Here is a 13,729-nt window from a genome sequence, read left to right as displayed (position 1 = left end):
AGTGATTTTTCCGCAATTGTTCATGAAATTATATTATTATAATTAAATTATTTACAGTTTTGAGCTGTACGCTACGCTACTGCTGCAAAAAGGTGTATTTCTTCTACGTGTCCTGAACAACCACCGTCATTGTCGACATGTTCCGGTCTCAATTCAGCAGCATCTTCGGTAATGAACAATTTTACCCGCAGGATGTCGTCAACGCCACACAGAATATTCCCAGCTTCCCAGCACCTGGAGTGCAGTTTGCTATCACCAACGATGTTGTAATTGCTGCCGGTAAAGACTTGAAGTCCTCCATCCCTTCACTCGTTATGAAACTTTGTTTGAGCTCCCTTGCCATGCCGCTTACAACCGTTTTCAACCTGTCCCTGGGGACCGGCGTTTTCCCGAATTACTGGAAGCAGTCACATATTTTTCCCGTTTTTAAGGAAGGTTGTAAAAAGACTGTGTCAACTACAGAGGTATTGATTCATTGTGCGCCACATCAAAGTTGCTGAAAATAATCGTTTTAATCAAGTTAGTACAAGGTTATTAACACTATATATCTGAGGATCAACAAGGATTCGTTCAAAAACGATCGACGACCTCTAACCTGACGTGTTTTAAGTCGTACCTGATACGCCAGTTTCAAAGCGGCCATCAAATGATCCCGTACATACTGACCTTTCGCCTTTGGTATAATAAATCACTAAATCGCTCCCTGGCCAAATTTGACAAACTAGACATTAACAACAACCTCCTCATCTGGCTTTGATCCTATCTGACCGGTCGCAGTATATCTGTGAAAATTGGTGACTACGTCTCTTCACCGTTCACAGTATGGCCTGGCGTTCCCCAAGTCAGTCGTCATCTTGGGCCGTTTTTATGTCTGTAGTATATGAATGATGTCAACATAGACAGCTAGAAACCTTTGTTGTATTGTGCTGTTTAAATCGGGTGTCATTAAATGAGTTGAAATTTTATTCGGCCTTAAAAAGTCCATTTTCCACTTTGACTACGCTTTGGAAGGTGTTCAGTTGAAGCGCGAATCGGTAGTCAAGGATCTAGGAGTTCTGCTCGACTCGAAACTAACATTCAAAGACCATATCGATTATGTCGTGGCGAAAACATTGTCGCAACATAGTTTTCTCTTTCGCTTTGCCAAAGTTCAAGGACATCTATTGTCTAATGACCATATATAGTTCAATTATGCGGCCCATCCTGGAGTACTCGGCAGTCATCTGGGCCCCTTGCTACGACAACGATCCTCAACGCATCGAAAGAGTTCAGCGAAAATTCATTCGTTTTGCGCTACATCAGATCAGATGGAGGAATCCTCTATAAGTATTGCCAAGCTACAAGAGCTACTGTCAGCTTATCAATTTGGAACCTCTCAGTGCAAGACGCAATGTGGCAAAAGTCTGTTTGCTGGAGATCTCCTGAGATTCATTGATGGCTCTACTCTGCTTGGAATACTACATATTAACACTCGTCGCCGTAGTCTTAAATCGCATCCGTTCCTCAAACTTTCATCAGCAAGCACCAATTACAGCGCTCATGAGCCTCTGTGTGATATGCCTCATTTGTTCAATACTGCTATTTGATTTTAATGTGCCACGTGAGATCAAAAGGCGTAGCTAAATACTCTATGCCCAAGTAAAATTTCCACTACGAAAAGTTTGGTCGGGAATCGAATCCTTAACGTGGTCATGCTGAAACCCACGCCGTTACAGCTGTGGCTTTAGGGGCCTAATATATGCCCAAGAATTGAATAATGAAATGCAATACAAATCCATCTCAAGTTTCAAAAAGCCAAACCATCTGCAACATATCTCAAGAATAAGCACCAAGCATAAGAATAAGTCGCGGCATGACATCCCTACCCCCGTACCAACAACGATCGCGATCACGCACGACGGACTCAACCATCGCGTCCACACTGCGGCACGGCGGGCCCGAATGCAGCATGAAATCAGCTCGCATCTTGGCGGCAATTTAGTATTGCTTCGAACGTTCAGAACATTCGATGGTACATCGGATTCCCGACGGACGGCTTCTTTCGAGCAGTGCCTCCGTCGTCGTCGACACATTTCGTAGTCGTAGTCTCCGTCAAGCCCGGAACAGGAACATCCCGGCCGAGTCAGGACTTTCGAAAAGGGCAACCGAACACCATCAACGAGATCAGTGGTGCTTTTCTCTTGATTCGATTTATTCCGAGTAAATTAAGTGATAGTTTTTTTTAAGAGAGTAAGGACCCAATCGGTGAATAAATTATTGCCCCCAGAGAGCGAGTTGTGAAGAACGGAAATTTAATTAACGGAAAATGGTTGGATAAACATCGAACACTCGAAAGTTGATAGCGCGCCGTAGCAAGCGAAATTAAACCAGTTTCGGAGATAGTTTTATTAGTTTCGGGGTGAAATTTAACTTCCACGATGTTGCAGCCCGCGGGCCCAGAAGGGGTGGGCCTGGGCAAACGGATTTTGCGAATGATGCGACCCGGACGGAAGTCGTTCCGTGCATCCTCCTGGGTGCTAGTGATAGTGTTAGGTGTGCTGCAGTTGGTCGATCCTTCGGATGCGGTGGTAAGTACATTAACAATATTACACATTGTGCATTTTATTTGACGATACCTAATGATGGTAGCATTACATGGAAAGCAATCGATCAAATGCCCACCAAATTGAATATTGCAAAAGCGAATAACTATTTAAATCATATCTTTTATATTCTACCTTAAGTTTTTATCATTTATGTGAATTCTTTGTGCAGTTGCTCAAGCTGTATCCAAATCCGAATCAAACTGTATCTGGAAAGATCTGGAATAATAATAATTTCCCTCAACAAAAAAAACAAAACAAATATTTTAAACAAGCTGTTAACTAAAAGGCTGTACATACTTTACAAACATTATTTAAGCTTTACCATAGCAAATAGAAATAGAATCCGCTATACCTCATGTCAAAAGCTTAAAATATTTCCGTTTTAAGAACTCGGCTTCAGGGATTTCTAGTTGTCACTTAGACTAATCAAAAAATTCTCATGTTTTTACGTTCAAATAAGCTAGCTAAAATATTTCAATATTGATTAATAATGAAATACTTCAATTGGATCAACAAAGGAGTGAGCGAGGGCATTTAAGGTTGATTTTTAGAAATTACTAGCTGTACCCGGCAAACTTTGTCTTGCCTGTTTCTAGCCAAGACCAAGTCCCCGGTCAAAATGTATTGAAGATCGATTTTCAAAAACTCTCAATTTTCCCATGTTTTTTGTCTCATAAACCTTCCTTGGGTGAAAACCAACAGAACAAAATTTAGACGACCAAAATCGGTCCTTCCGTTCGCAAGTTATGCGCGGTCCCACGTATGCCACTGCATTTTTATTGTATATAGATAGGTTAAAACTCGTTTTTCAAACATACCTATTTGATCCGACAAAGTTTTTTTGTGGATTACAGGCACAATTTATACTACTATTACTGGTAGAGATATTGGAATTTCGCTGGACTAATGTCCATAATAAATTGGTCATTGGAAAATGTACATAAATATCTGCAGAACATCAAGAAGAAATTTTTGAAGATTCAAGGGCTAGATTTTATTGGGATTTTTGAAGGAACTTCTGAATGAATAACTGTAAAAAGTTTTGTCCAACTGCAGCTGAAAGCTGATATTCAAGTTGATCTTCAGATTTTATGCTTAACCTTTTAGGATGCGCGCGTGCCATCAAGCAACCAAAACTGCACCGCGCTCGCGTTGTATACGAGGATCGAGGTTTTCGGTAGTGTTGTACTTTTTACAACAGCGCGCGTGCTGCAGGGTTAAGAAAGCACTAGGTAAGAAAGCTATATGATATAGATGGGCAAGCTCAGAAGAAAAGAAAATGTTTCTAAAATGTGTAGTAGAATCCTGTTCAATTAGGGAATAATTGATCCAGAATGGTTATATTTTTATTCAAAATATGTTAAACTAGCTCAAATTTTTGAAACGCAGGATGATCACTGAATCTGCTTGGCCATTTCAAGCTTGTTTTGACTTTCTTAAGCGTTTAGCATAAGGACGTTCAATAAAAAGACAAATTTGCATAAAGTTCAATTGCATTTAAGATCGATGGATGCATATAATTATTATTATACAGGTATGTCCCGTTTTTATCAACACGGTGCGCAATTTTCAGTTGACAAAAACGGAATAGAGAAAAAGCGGAAAATTTTTTGGCAAAATATTTTGCAACATTACAAAATAAAGTTTACTATGAAACAAATTCTTAAAGTTAAATTATGCAGTTAACTGAAAGTTTTCATTTTTCTTTGCCGTCTTTTACCACGTCTGGGTTGCATAGTTTATATGTTACAGTATTTTAACTGACTCCAACAAATGGTATCCACCACATGTATATGACTTCGGGTTGCTTCTGGGAAAACATGGAACTTAAATTTATGTAATATGTTTGTTTTTTTTTCTGAACGTGAGAGTGACGCATATTACAGTTTCCGTTCCCAGATCGGCGAAATCCTAGAAGTATCTTCTAGGGTGCTTTTAGGAAACCTCAAGGAATTGTTCTGCAAGCACTTGGAACTGCTCCAGAATTCATTTAAGGTTTCATCGCAAGAAGTTCTTTTTGGGATTCCTCTATGTTATCTCGTATTATTTCGTTGGTTATCTCTTGGAATTCGATGAATTTTTTTTTTTTGAAGAAAGAGCTTCTGACCCCCAGGATTTCATACTCGGATCAACCCAGGTGTTTCTATTCAATTTCTTTCTGGATTTTCTTCGGTGATTCTTTCAAAAATTCCTCCAAGAATCGTAAATCATTAAAAAGATCATTCTAGGTTTTAATCATGATTTCTTCTTGACACTAACAGAAAAGCTGCTATTGAGATTCACCAAGATGTTTCCTCCTGTAAAGCGAACCTGGTGTGATGGTTAAAAACATGTGACTATCATGCCGAGGATCTGGGATCGAATCCTACTCCCGACAAACTCACAAAATGTAAGTTCTTCCTTCGGAAGGGAAGTAAAGCGTGCGTCTCGAGATGAACTAGCCTAGGGCTAAAACTCTCGTTAATACAGATAAAAAAAAAATCTTCCGATATTCCTACATGAGTTTCTCCGATTCTTCACAATTTCCTACAGGAATTTTTCCAAGATTATTTTATTGAGTACCTCCAGAATTCTTGCTTATGTTTCTACACTAGTTCCATCTGGGACCCCCAAAATTTCATTCTGGGATTTCTTCAAAAGTTTTTCTAATATTTCATGTTGCTTCTTCTACGGTTCTTCAAAAAGTTACTTCTGGTATTTCTCCAAGAAATCGTTTTGGGTCTGATTCAAAAATTTCTCCACGAACTTTTTTTTTTATATTAGTGAAACAGGGCTTCCTTCTGCAACTTTTGAATATGTACTTCCAAGAGATTATGTTGGATTGTATCTTCATTTGTCTTCGGAATTTCGCCAGAATATTTCTTAATATGTTTGGGAGATTTTGGCTTTCTCAGTCTAGGGAATCCAAACGATTAAATTGGCATTGCCCGACGTTTCGGCCTAATTTATTTGGCCTTTTTCAAGGGTAAAGCTGTCTATCGTTTTTTGTTATAATTTATAACTAGTGCCACAGTTTCTTTTGGAGCTTCTTGTAGCATTTCTACACATATAGATTTTGGGCGAATTTTACAATAATTTTGGGAAGGGACGTAGACACTGCTTTCGCACATTCATCAACTCACTTGGTACACTTAGTACCAAGTGAGTTGATGAATGTGCGAAAGCAGTGTCTACGTCCCTTCCCAAAATTATTGTAAAATTCGCCCAAAATCTATATGTGTAGAAATGCTACAAGAAGCTCCAAAAAAAAAACTATGGCACTAGTTATAAATTATAACAAAAAACGATAGACAGCTTTACCCTTGAAAAAGGCCAAATAAATTAGGCCGAAACGTCGGGCAATGCCAATTTAATCGTTTGGATTCCCTAGACTGAGAAAGCCAAAATCTCCCAAACATTGAAGTTCCAGTCGAAAATCTTACGCAAATTTCTTAATATGTTTGCTCTAAGAGTTTCTCCTGGGAATACTCCAGGAACTTGTTTTGGGAATCCTTCAGGAGTTCCATCTGCAAATTCTCAAGAAGTTCCTCCTCTGATCCCTCGTGGTTTCTTTGTTGATACTTTGTTGAAACCTTCTGTGGAGCCTCGTAGCCGTGCGGTTAGGGTCACCAAGCTTCTAATCGCACCATGCTGTGGGGTGAGGGTTCGATTTCCGCTCCGGCGATGAAAGTTTTCGTGAGAATAGTTTCTTCTCCGTATCCACTGGTGCATGCTCCGTGTGTCCCTTGTCTGGTGTTAAGTTTCATTCAGTATGTGCAGCCTTTGGCTGAAGACGGTGTCCGCGTCTTTATTAAAATTACTTCTACAAATCCCCTAGAAGTTCGTCTTGAGAGCCCTAGGTGTTTCTTATAAAAATCTTATCTTCCAGGAGTTCCTTATGGGATTCCTTAAAGAGTTTCTTTTCGGAATCAGGCAGGAGTTCATTCAAGAAATCCTCAAAAAATGCCTTGTGAGAAACCGTCAGGATTGATGGAATTTCTTTGACTTTCTTTTAGGCATCCTTCAGGAAATCCTAAAGAAATCCGAATTCCTTGATCCTAAGCTAAAATCCTGTTCCATATGGGAACTAATTCCTTACTGAAGACATACATGGTGGAATTCCTAGTAGGAGTTACAGCAGCAACTTTAGATTACATTTTTAGAATAGGCGAGAGATGAAAAGCTGTGTAGTGTCGGCAGCGGTTGGTTTAACTGGCTAAGAATAGTACTAGGGACCGCCTCACAGTGGGATCATTCTGAAAAAAGACGATCAAAACCTCTAAGAGCCGTTAGATGGCATTTTAGCATATAGGTGACTTTGGAAGATATGTTCAGAAAAATCTTCTCTATTTTTATGCCTATTCACTGTATGGTAAAACTGTAGGGTGAACCCGAGCAAAAAAATATTTTTTCAAATTAATTTTTTTGGGGGTAGATGTCTTCAGCAAAGTTGTAGAACAAGTAATTTCAAGTAACTTTGCTGAAGACACCATATAGTTTGGACTTCATTTTTAGGGAGAAAATATGAAGGTTTAAAAAACAACCTCAAAATCAGTTTTTTGAACTTTTCCATGATTATATCGTAAAATTTCAACGTGATATGTTCTACAAGTTTGTAGGTACTACTGAAATACACTATCTTGCCGAAGACACCAACTCTGTAAAATTGAAAATTGCTCCAGTAAACCAATTTTTTGAAAATTTTTCACTATTTTCACTATTGAATATTTTTTGAATAGGCACTTTTTGGCAGCCGTGCTATCAAAATTTCAATGCTTTATCATGTCCAGAATAGACCAAATGTGACTTAACAATCGGGTCTGATAAGGCACTTTCATTTCTGATGCTATTTTAATAGTCATTTTTCAAAGAAAATATTCACAAATTTCATACAAATCAATTAATACAAACTGAAAACTCACGAAAACTTTTCGACATTAATATTTGTTAATCAAAATAGTATTCTTGTTGAAATGGTCTACATTTCTAACACTGTGGTCGACTTTACATTGAATACCCGACAAAAAATATCGCTTTTTTAATTTCTAGATGAGTTAAAAACTCACTATTGAATATTTTTTGAGTAGGCACTTTTTGGCAGCCGTGCTGTCAAAATTTCTATGGTTCATTATGTCCAGAATAGACTAAAATTGACTTAACAATCAGGTCTGATAAGGCACTTTGATATCTGAAGCTATTTTAATAGTAATTTTCAAAGAAAATATTCACAAATCCCATACAACCTTTCGATATTATTTTTAGCTCATCCAAGTAGTAATTCTGAATAAAAAAAAAACAAGTTAAATAAATGTAGACTATTTCAACTGTCAGTGTCATTTATTTTTAACTACAAATTTTGAAAGAGGTTAAAGCCTCTTTGAGTGATTTCCTCATCTACGAAATCTTTCTCAAAAAGGCACAAATTATCTTTTCAAAAAATCGTTATAATATAAACATAAAACTAAAGGCTCCTCCGGAAAAGTATCCATAATCGAACCGTGATCTTGATGCGGATTTATCAAGGGATGAACCAAGGTAATATGTCTACGATGAAGGAATTTTGAAAATCATGGACAGGAATCGACCTAACGGACGCAGTTCTTGAAAACTGGAAAAAATAAATTTTAAAGAGTATCAAACAGCATAACCTCAATAAAATATCTGTGAAGAATTTTTTACATGACGTAAGATTTACAACCTTGAATATCTCTTACAGATACTGGCTATTCCAATGTGATGTAACAATGTTTCACTCGTTTTATTTAATTTTTTTATTTTCAACACAAAACTTGTAGAGGCATTCATCATATTTTTGCCTTTTTAGTTTTTCAAACGAAGTTATAATGTTAACATAGCAAATGAAAAAAAAAGTTATCATTGTTTTAGTTGATTAATTAATGTATGTATTTTAACATGAACAAATGCATTGGGAATTACAATAAAAAAATAGAGATAAAACACAGTTTTTAATTGGTATCAAAAACTCATCTAAAAATTTAAAAAGCGATATTTTTTATCGTATATTCAATGTAAAGTCAATCACAGTGTTAGAAATGTAGACTATTTCAACAAGAATACTATTTGGATTAACAAATATTAATGTCGAAAAGTTTTCGTGAGTTTTCAGTTTGTATTAATTGATTTGTATGAATTTTGTGAATATTTTCTTTGAAAAATGACTATTAAAATAGCATCAGAAATGAAAGTGCCTTATCAGACCCGATTGTTAAGTCACTTTTGGTCTATTCTGGGCATGATAAAGCATTGAAATTTTGATAGCACGGCTGCCAAAAAGTGCCTATTCAAAAAATATTTAATAGTGAAAATAGTGAAAAATTTTCAAAAAAATTGGTTTACTGGAGCAATTTTCAATTTTACAGATTTGGTGTCTTCGGCAAGATAGTGTATTCCAGTCGTACCTGCAAACTTGTAGAACATATCACGTTGAAATTTTACGATATAATCATGGAAAAGTTCAAAAAACTGATTTTGAGGTTATTTTTTAAACTTTCATATTTTCTCCCAAAAAATGAAGTCCAAACTATATGGTGTCTTCAGCAAAGATACTTGAAATTACTTGTTCTACAACTTTGCTGAAGACATCTACCCTCTAAAAAAATATTTTGATAAAATATTTTTTTGCTCGGGTTCACCCTACAGTTTAACCATACAGTGAATATGCATAAAAATAGAGACGATATTTCTGAACACATCTTCCAAAGACACCTATATGCTAAAATGTCATCTAACGACTCTTAGAGGTTTTGATCGTCTTTTTTCAGAATGATCCCACTGTGCGCCTGTTCCAGTGGTAGGAGTCCACTAAACAGGTGACCCCTAATTCAAGCTGTTATGCGGCTTTACGCTTACCGTGCCTACACACCTAGAAAATATCATGTAATTTTAAGTGTCCTGAACCTGACACATACGAGCATCTTCAAAAACACAAATTTAGAGGTAAAAACATGTAAATTTACGTCTTTCAAGGCACCTAAAAATAAAACTTATTTTTTCTTAGCGTCTAGCAATCGCTAGAACCGATTTGACAGATAAAACAGAAAAGTAAGATATTGCCATACATGGATTCGAACTCCTGATCTGCTGATCGAGAGCCACATCTCTTACCTCTCGGCTATTTCACCGAGCTAGAGGGTGGTCGATGAACGTGATACTGATTCTACGTTTCTGGTGAAATGAATTTATTGACATCTAACGCAACCAACCAGCATTTATATGCTGCGCATAAAATTGAGTCCATTTCGTCATTCAGTCTTAAAAACGTTTCCGTTTTTTGGTGATTCCGTTTCGTGTAAATTTCAGAATTTCTAAGTGTGTAGGAATAAATGGTTAGGGGGTCTTATAAAAACCCAATCGCAAACGGAACCTGTGGAGTACCAGGGCACCCTCAACAGTATTTCGCCCTTACTGTGCTAACCGGAGCAATAGCGCGGTGGACCTTGTGTTTCTCCGAGACAATCAGCTGCCCTTCTTCAATCTCATACTTGAGGCTGAATAAGGGCGGGATTATGAAGATGTTATTAATTAGTTTAAATTTTCACCTACATGGTTTCGCATTATGCGTTTTACACAGTGTATTCTGTGCATTCTCGCCTTTGGCGCACTCAAATCGATACCGATCTGGCTTTATTGTTGCTGTTCTTTTTTGTGCTGTGATTGTTGAGAGTTTAATCTTGCCTAGTATGGTAGTGGCTACGGTTAGGATAGCTCAGATCAATCTTCAGCAGAAAAGAACAGCTACGATCAATCTTTGTAGACTTATGCAAAATGGTACAGCCCAAGTGGCGTTAGTCCAAGAACCTTACTTTCGTAAGGGGAATTTCTATCTAGGAAACCTTGTGAATCCGGTGTTTGCTACTTTCAGCAAAAATGCAATGGCAAACTCGCGTGTCATGCCTCGAGCCTGTGTGCTTGTCAACAACGCAATAGTTGCTACCTTGGTTGCTACACTCATCTCTGAACTAACCACCAAAGATATACAGTCGAGCCTCCATGAGTCGATGTTCCTTGACTCGATATCGACTCATGGAGGTAAATTTTTCCATACTGAAAAATAATTTCTGGGCTACTATGATGGTCCCCCCAAAAAGCTTCCCAAAGGATTTTTGTTCCACTACTCGATATTTCCTTGAGTCGATGGTCCCTTCAATATCGACTCATGGAGGTTTTACTGTATGTGCTATCACAATTGATGTATCTGTTGGAAACCTCAACAGGAAATACATCTACTGTTCGGTGTATTTACCGCATGATGAACCATCCCCTGCGGATGCTTTCAAACAAGTCATCGCATACTGTACTTCAAAAGGCCTTCCGCTAATTGTTGGCAGTGATGCAAATGCTCACCATACCATCTTGGGCAGACATTAGACATTAACTTGAGGGGCTCCAGTTTGATGGAGTACTTAAGTAGTACAGATCTTGCATTACTTAACATAGGCAACCGCCCAACCTTCATGGTATCTGCTAGAGAGGAAGTGTTGCACATAACACTTTGCTCTCGAAGAATTAGCCACGAGCTGACCATCGCTACATCTTGTTTGAACATTTAAATGTTACTTCGCAAACATTGCATTTCAGGAACCCCCTGTCAACAAACTGAGATCTCTTTACCGATTTGGTTGCAGCCAAATTTCGTGGATACTCATCATCCATTGACACTCCAAGTGATTTAGATGATGCCGTTGATAAAACAACGACCTTCATCATGGAAGCTTTTGAAGAAGCATGCCCTTTACGGTCTGTGAAGATCACAAGAGGAAAATGGTGAAATTCTGATCTGGCGAAGCTCAGGAAACAACGTAGAAAGAGTTGGAACAGACGACGTTCGGCTGGCTCGGAGGCTTTCAGGTCGCCTCGCAAGGCCTACAGGAAAGCTCTCCAGGCTGCTGAACGATCCTGCTGGAAAAACCTCTGAACAAATGTTTCCAGTTTGAGTGAAGTCAGTCGGTTAAACAAAATCCATGCGAAATCTAAGGATTTCCGAGTGAAGGAACTTCGCTTGGTAAATGGCGATCTGACTTACTCTGATGAGGAAGTTCTGGAATGCTTATTCAGCACACACTTCCCTGGATGTGTGGATATTACATCTTCGGATGAACCTGATGCCTTTTCTTGTAGTTATGATTCCCTGGCTTCGGCTCGGAGTATTGTAACTATAGAATCGATTAAGTGAGCACTTAATAACTTTGCTCCTTTCAAATCTCCTGGAGCTTCAGATTATTTCAAACATGTTTTGAAATAGTAGTTTACGCAACGTTTTTTGCAATTTCATAAATTACCCCTGAGGATAGTTTTCAACAAAACTTTTTCATCAAACTGCACACTGATGTTCATAGCCAATGTTTAAGAAAATCTGATCATAATAGGTTATACTGTGCAGCTGTCACAATTTTTCAAAACTGCGTCCAGAAAGCATCAAGAAGTTGACCAAAACTGAAAACAGTGCTGTAATGGTTCATTACGCAACGCAAATCAGAGCTGTAATGAACCATTACAGCACTGTTAATTAGGTGTGGGAACGTAGGCCTTTTCCTGTCAGTTTTTGGTGAGGTAAAACAGCCTATTACGATGAGAAATTGCAAAAAAATACTTGTTTGCAGTTTTGCAACAGGGTATATTCCCAAATCTTGGCGGGATATTACTGTGAAGTTCATTCCTAAACTGGGTCGTGCGTTGTATGAAGAAGCAAAGAGGTTCAGACCTATCAGTTTGACCTCTTTTCTTCTGAAATGCTTAGAACGCATTGGGGATCATCAAATCCGTGATGTTCATCTGGCCAACGTGCCTCTTCATGTGAACCATCATGCCTACCAACCTGGTAAGTCCACTATGACTCTTTTACACAAGGTTGTGTACGATATCGAGAAAGCATTCGCTCAAAAGCAAACTTGTTTGGGTGTTTTCTTAGATATCGAGGGTGCCTTTGACAATGTGCCTTTCGATGCCACATTGGAAGCCGCACGGATTCATGGTATATCACCAATTATTCCCAATTGAATTAATCAAATGTTAAAAAAACGATATCTGTTCTCGACACTGCGTCTAGCAGGGATTAGGAAAATGAGTGTTTGTGGATGCCCCCAAGAGGGAGTCTTTATTATTATTTGCTTTATTAGGGAGATTTTCAGCCCGAGGCTGGTTTATCTCCAAATAAAGGGGAAGTCTTGTCACCGCTTTTGTGGAATCTCGTAGCAGATACGCTATTAAGACAACTCGATAACAGCGGTTTTCCTACTTATGGTTTTGCCGACGACTACCTAATATTGTTAGTCGTTATGTGCATCAGCACCCTTTTCGACCTGATGCAAAACGCTCTTCAGGTAGTTGAGGGTTGGTGTCGACAATATGGCCTTTCGGTACATCCGAGTAAAACATCTATCGCTTTTCCGTGAAAAGGAAACCGTAATGGTGTTCGACCTTTACGTCTCTTTGATTCTGAAATCAATGTCACTGAACAGGTAAAGTACGTTGGAATCATTCTTGATTCCAAGCTTTCCTGGACACCTTATGTTGAGTTCAGATTCAAGAAAGCTTGTATGGCCTTCGGGCAACGCCGGTGAACCTTTGGTACATCTCTGGATTGGATTTGGTGAATCCAATTGGAAATTATTGGAGAAATACCATGACCCCGTGCGGCTTCCAATATGGCATTGAAAGGCACGTTGTCAAAGGCACCCTCGATATCTAAGAAAACACCCAAACAGGATTGCTTTTCAGCGAATGCCTTCTCGATATCGTAGACAACTTTGTGTAAAAGAGTCACAGTGGACTTTCCAGATTGGTAAGCATGTTGGTTCACATGAAGAGGCACATTGGCCAGATGAACATCACGGATGTGATGACGGATGTGGATGATGCGGAACTCAGTGATAACCGTGCGGGTGAGTCTCTATCCAATAGATTTACCATTTTTGTCTTGTGCTATACCTGTTACAAATACAACTTGGAATCTAAAACCCAAGTATATTTATCTAATGGATTTACACAACTGTTGGTCGACCAATTTTGGCCTGTGGATGTCTTGTGTGGTGGCAAAAGGGTGAAATGAGAACGATCCAATCAAAGTTAGGCCATCTCCAAAGGATGTGCTTAATGGCGATGTCTGGAGCGTTCTCTTCAACTCCCATGGCAGCACTAGAAGTTCT

General features: G+C 38.5%; 1 protein-coding gene across 1 annotated transcript in view; it reads left to right on the top strand.

Annotated features, from left to right (window-relative positions):
- The first annotated feature begins 1,975 nt into the window (after window positions 1-1,975).
- The window catches only part of LOC115255343 (collagen alpha-5(IV) chain), a 148,487-nt gene continuing 136,733 nt past the window's right edge, over window positions 1,976-13,729 (top strand). The window contains exon 1 of the mRNA XM_029853361.2: window positions 1,976-2,567. Within this exon, the coding sequence (XP_029709221.1) occupies window positions 2,418-2,567 (150 nt within the window). The 5' untranslated portion in view covers window positions 1,976-2,417. The remainder of the gene's footprint in view (window positions 2,568-13,729) is intronic.

This window comes from Aedes albopictus, chromosome 2, assembly GCF_035046485.1.
Source record: "Aedes albopictus strain Foshan chromosome 2, AalbF5, whole genome shotgun sequence".
Taxonomy (NCBI): domain Eukaryota; kingdom Metazoa; phylum Arthropoda; class Insecta; order Diptera; family Culicidae; genus Aedes; species Aedes albopictus.
Note: the sequence above shows the minus strand (reverse complement) of the source record. Positions and strands in the feature narration are given on the sequence as shown.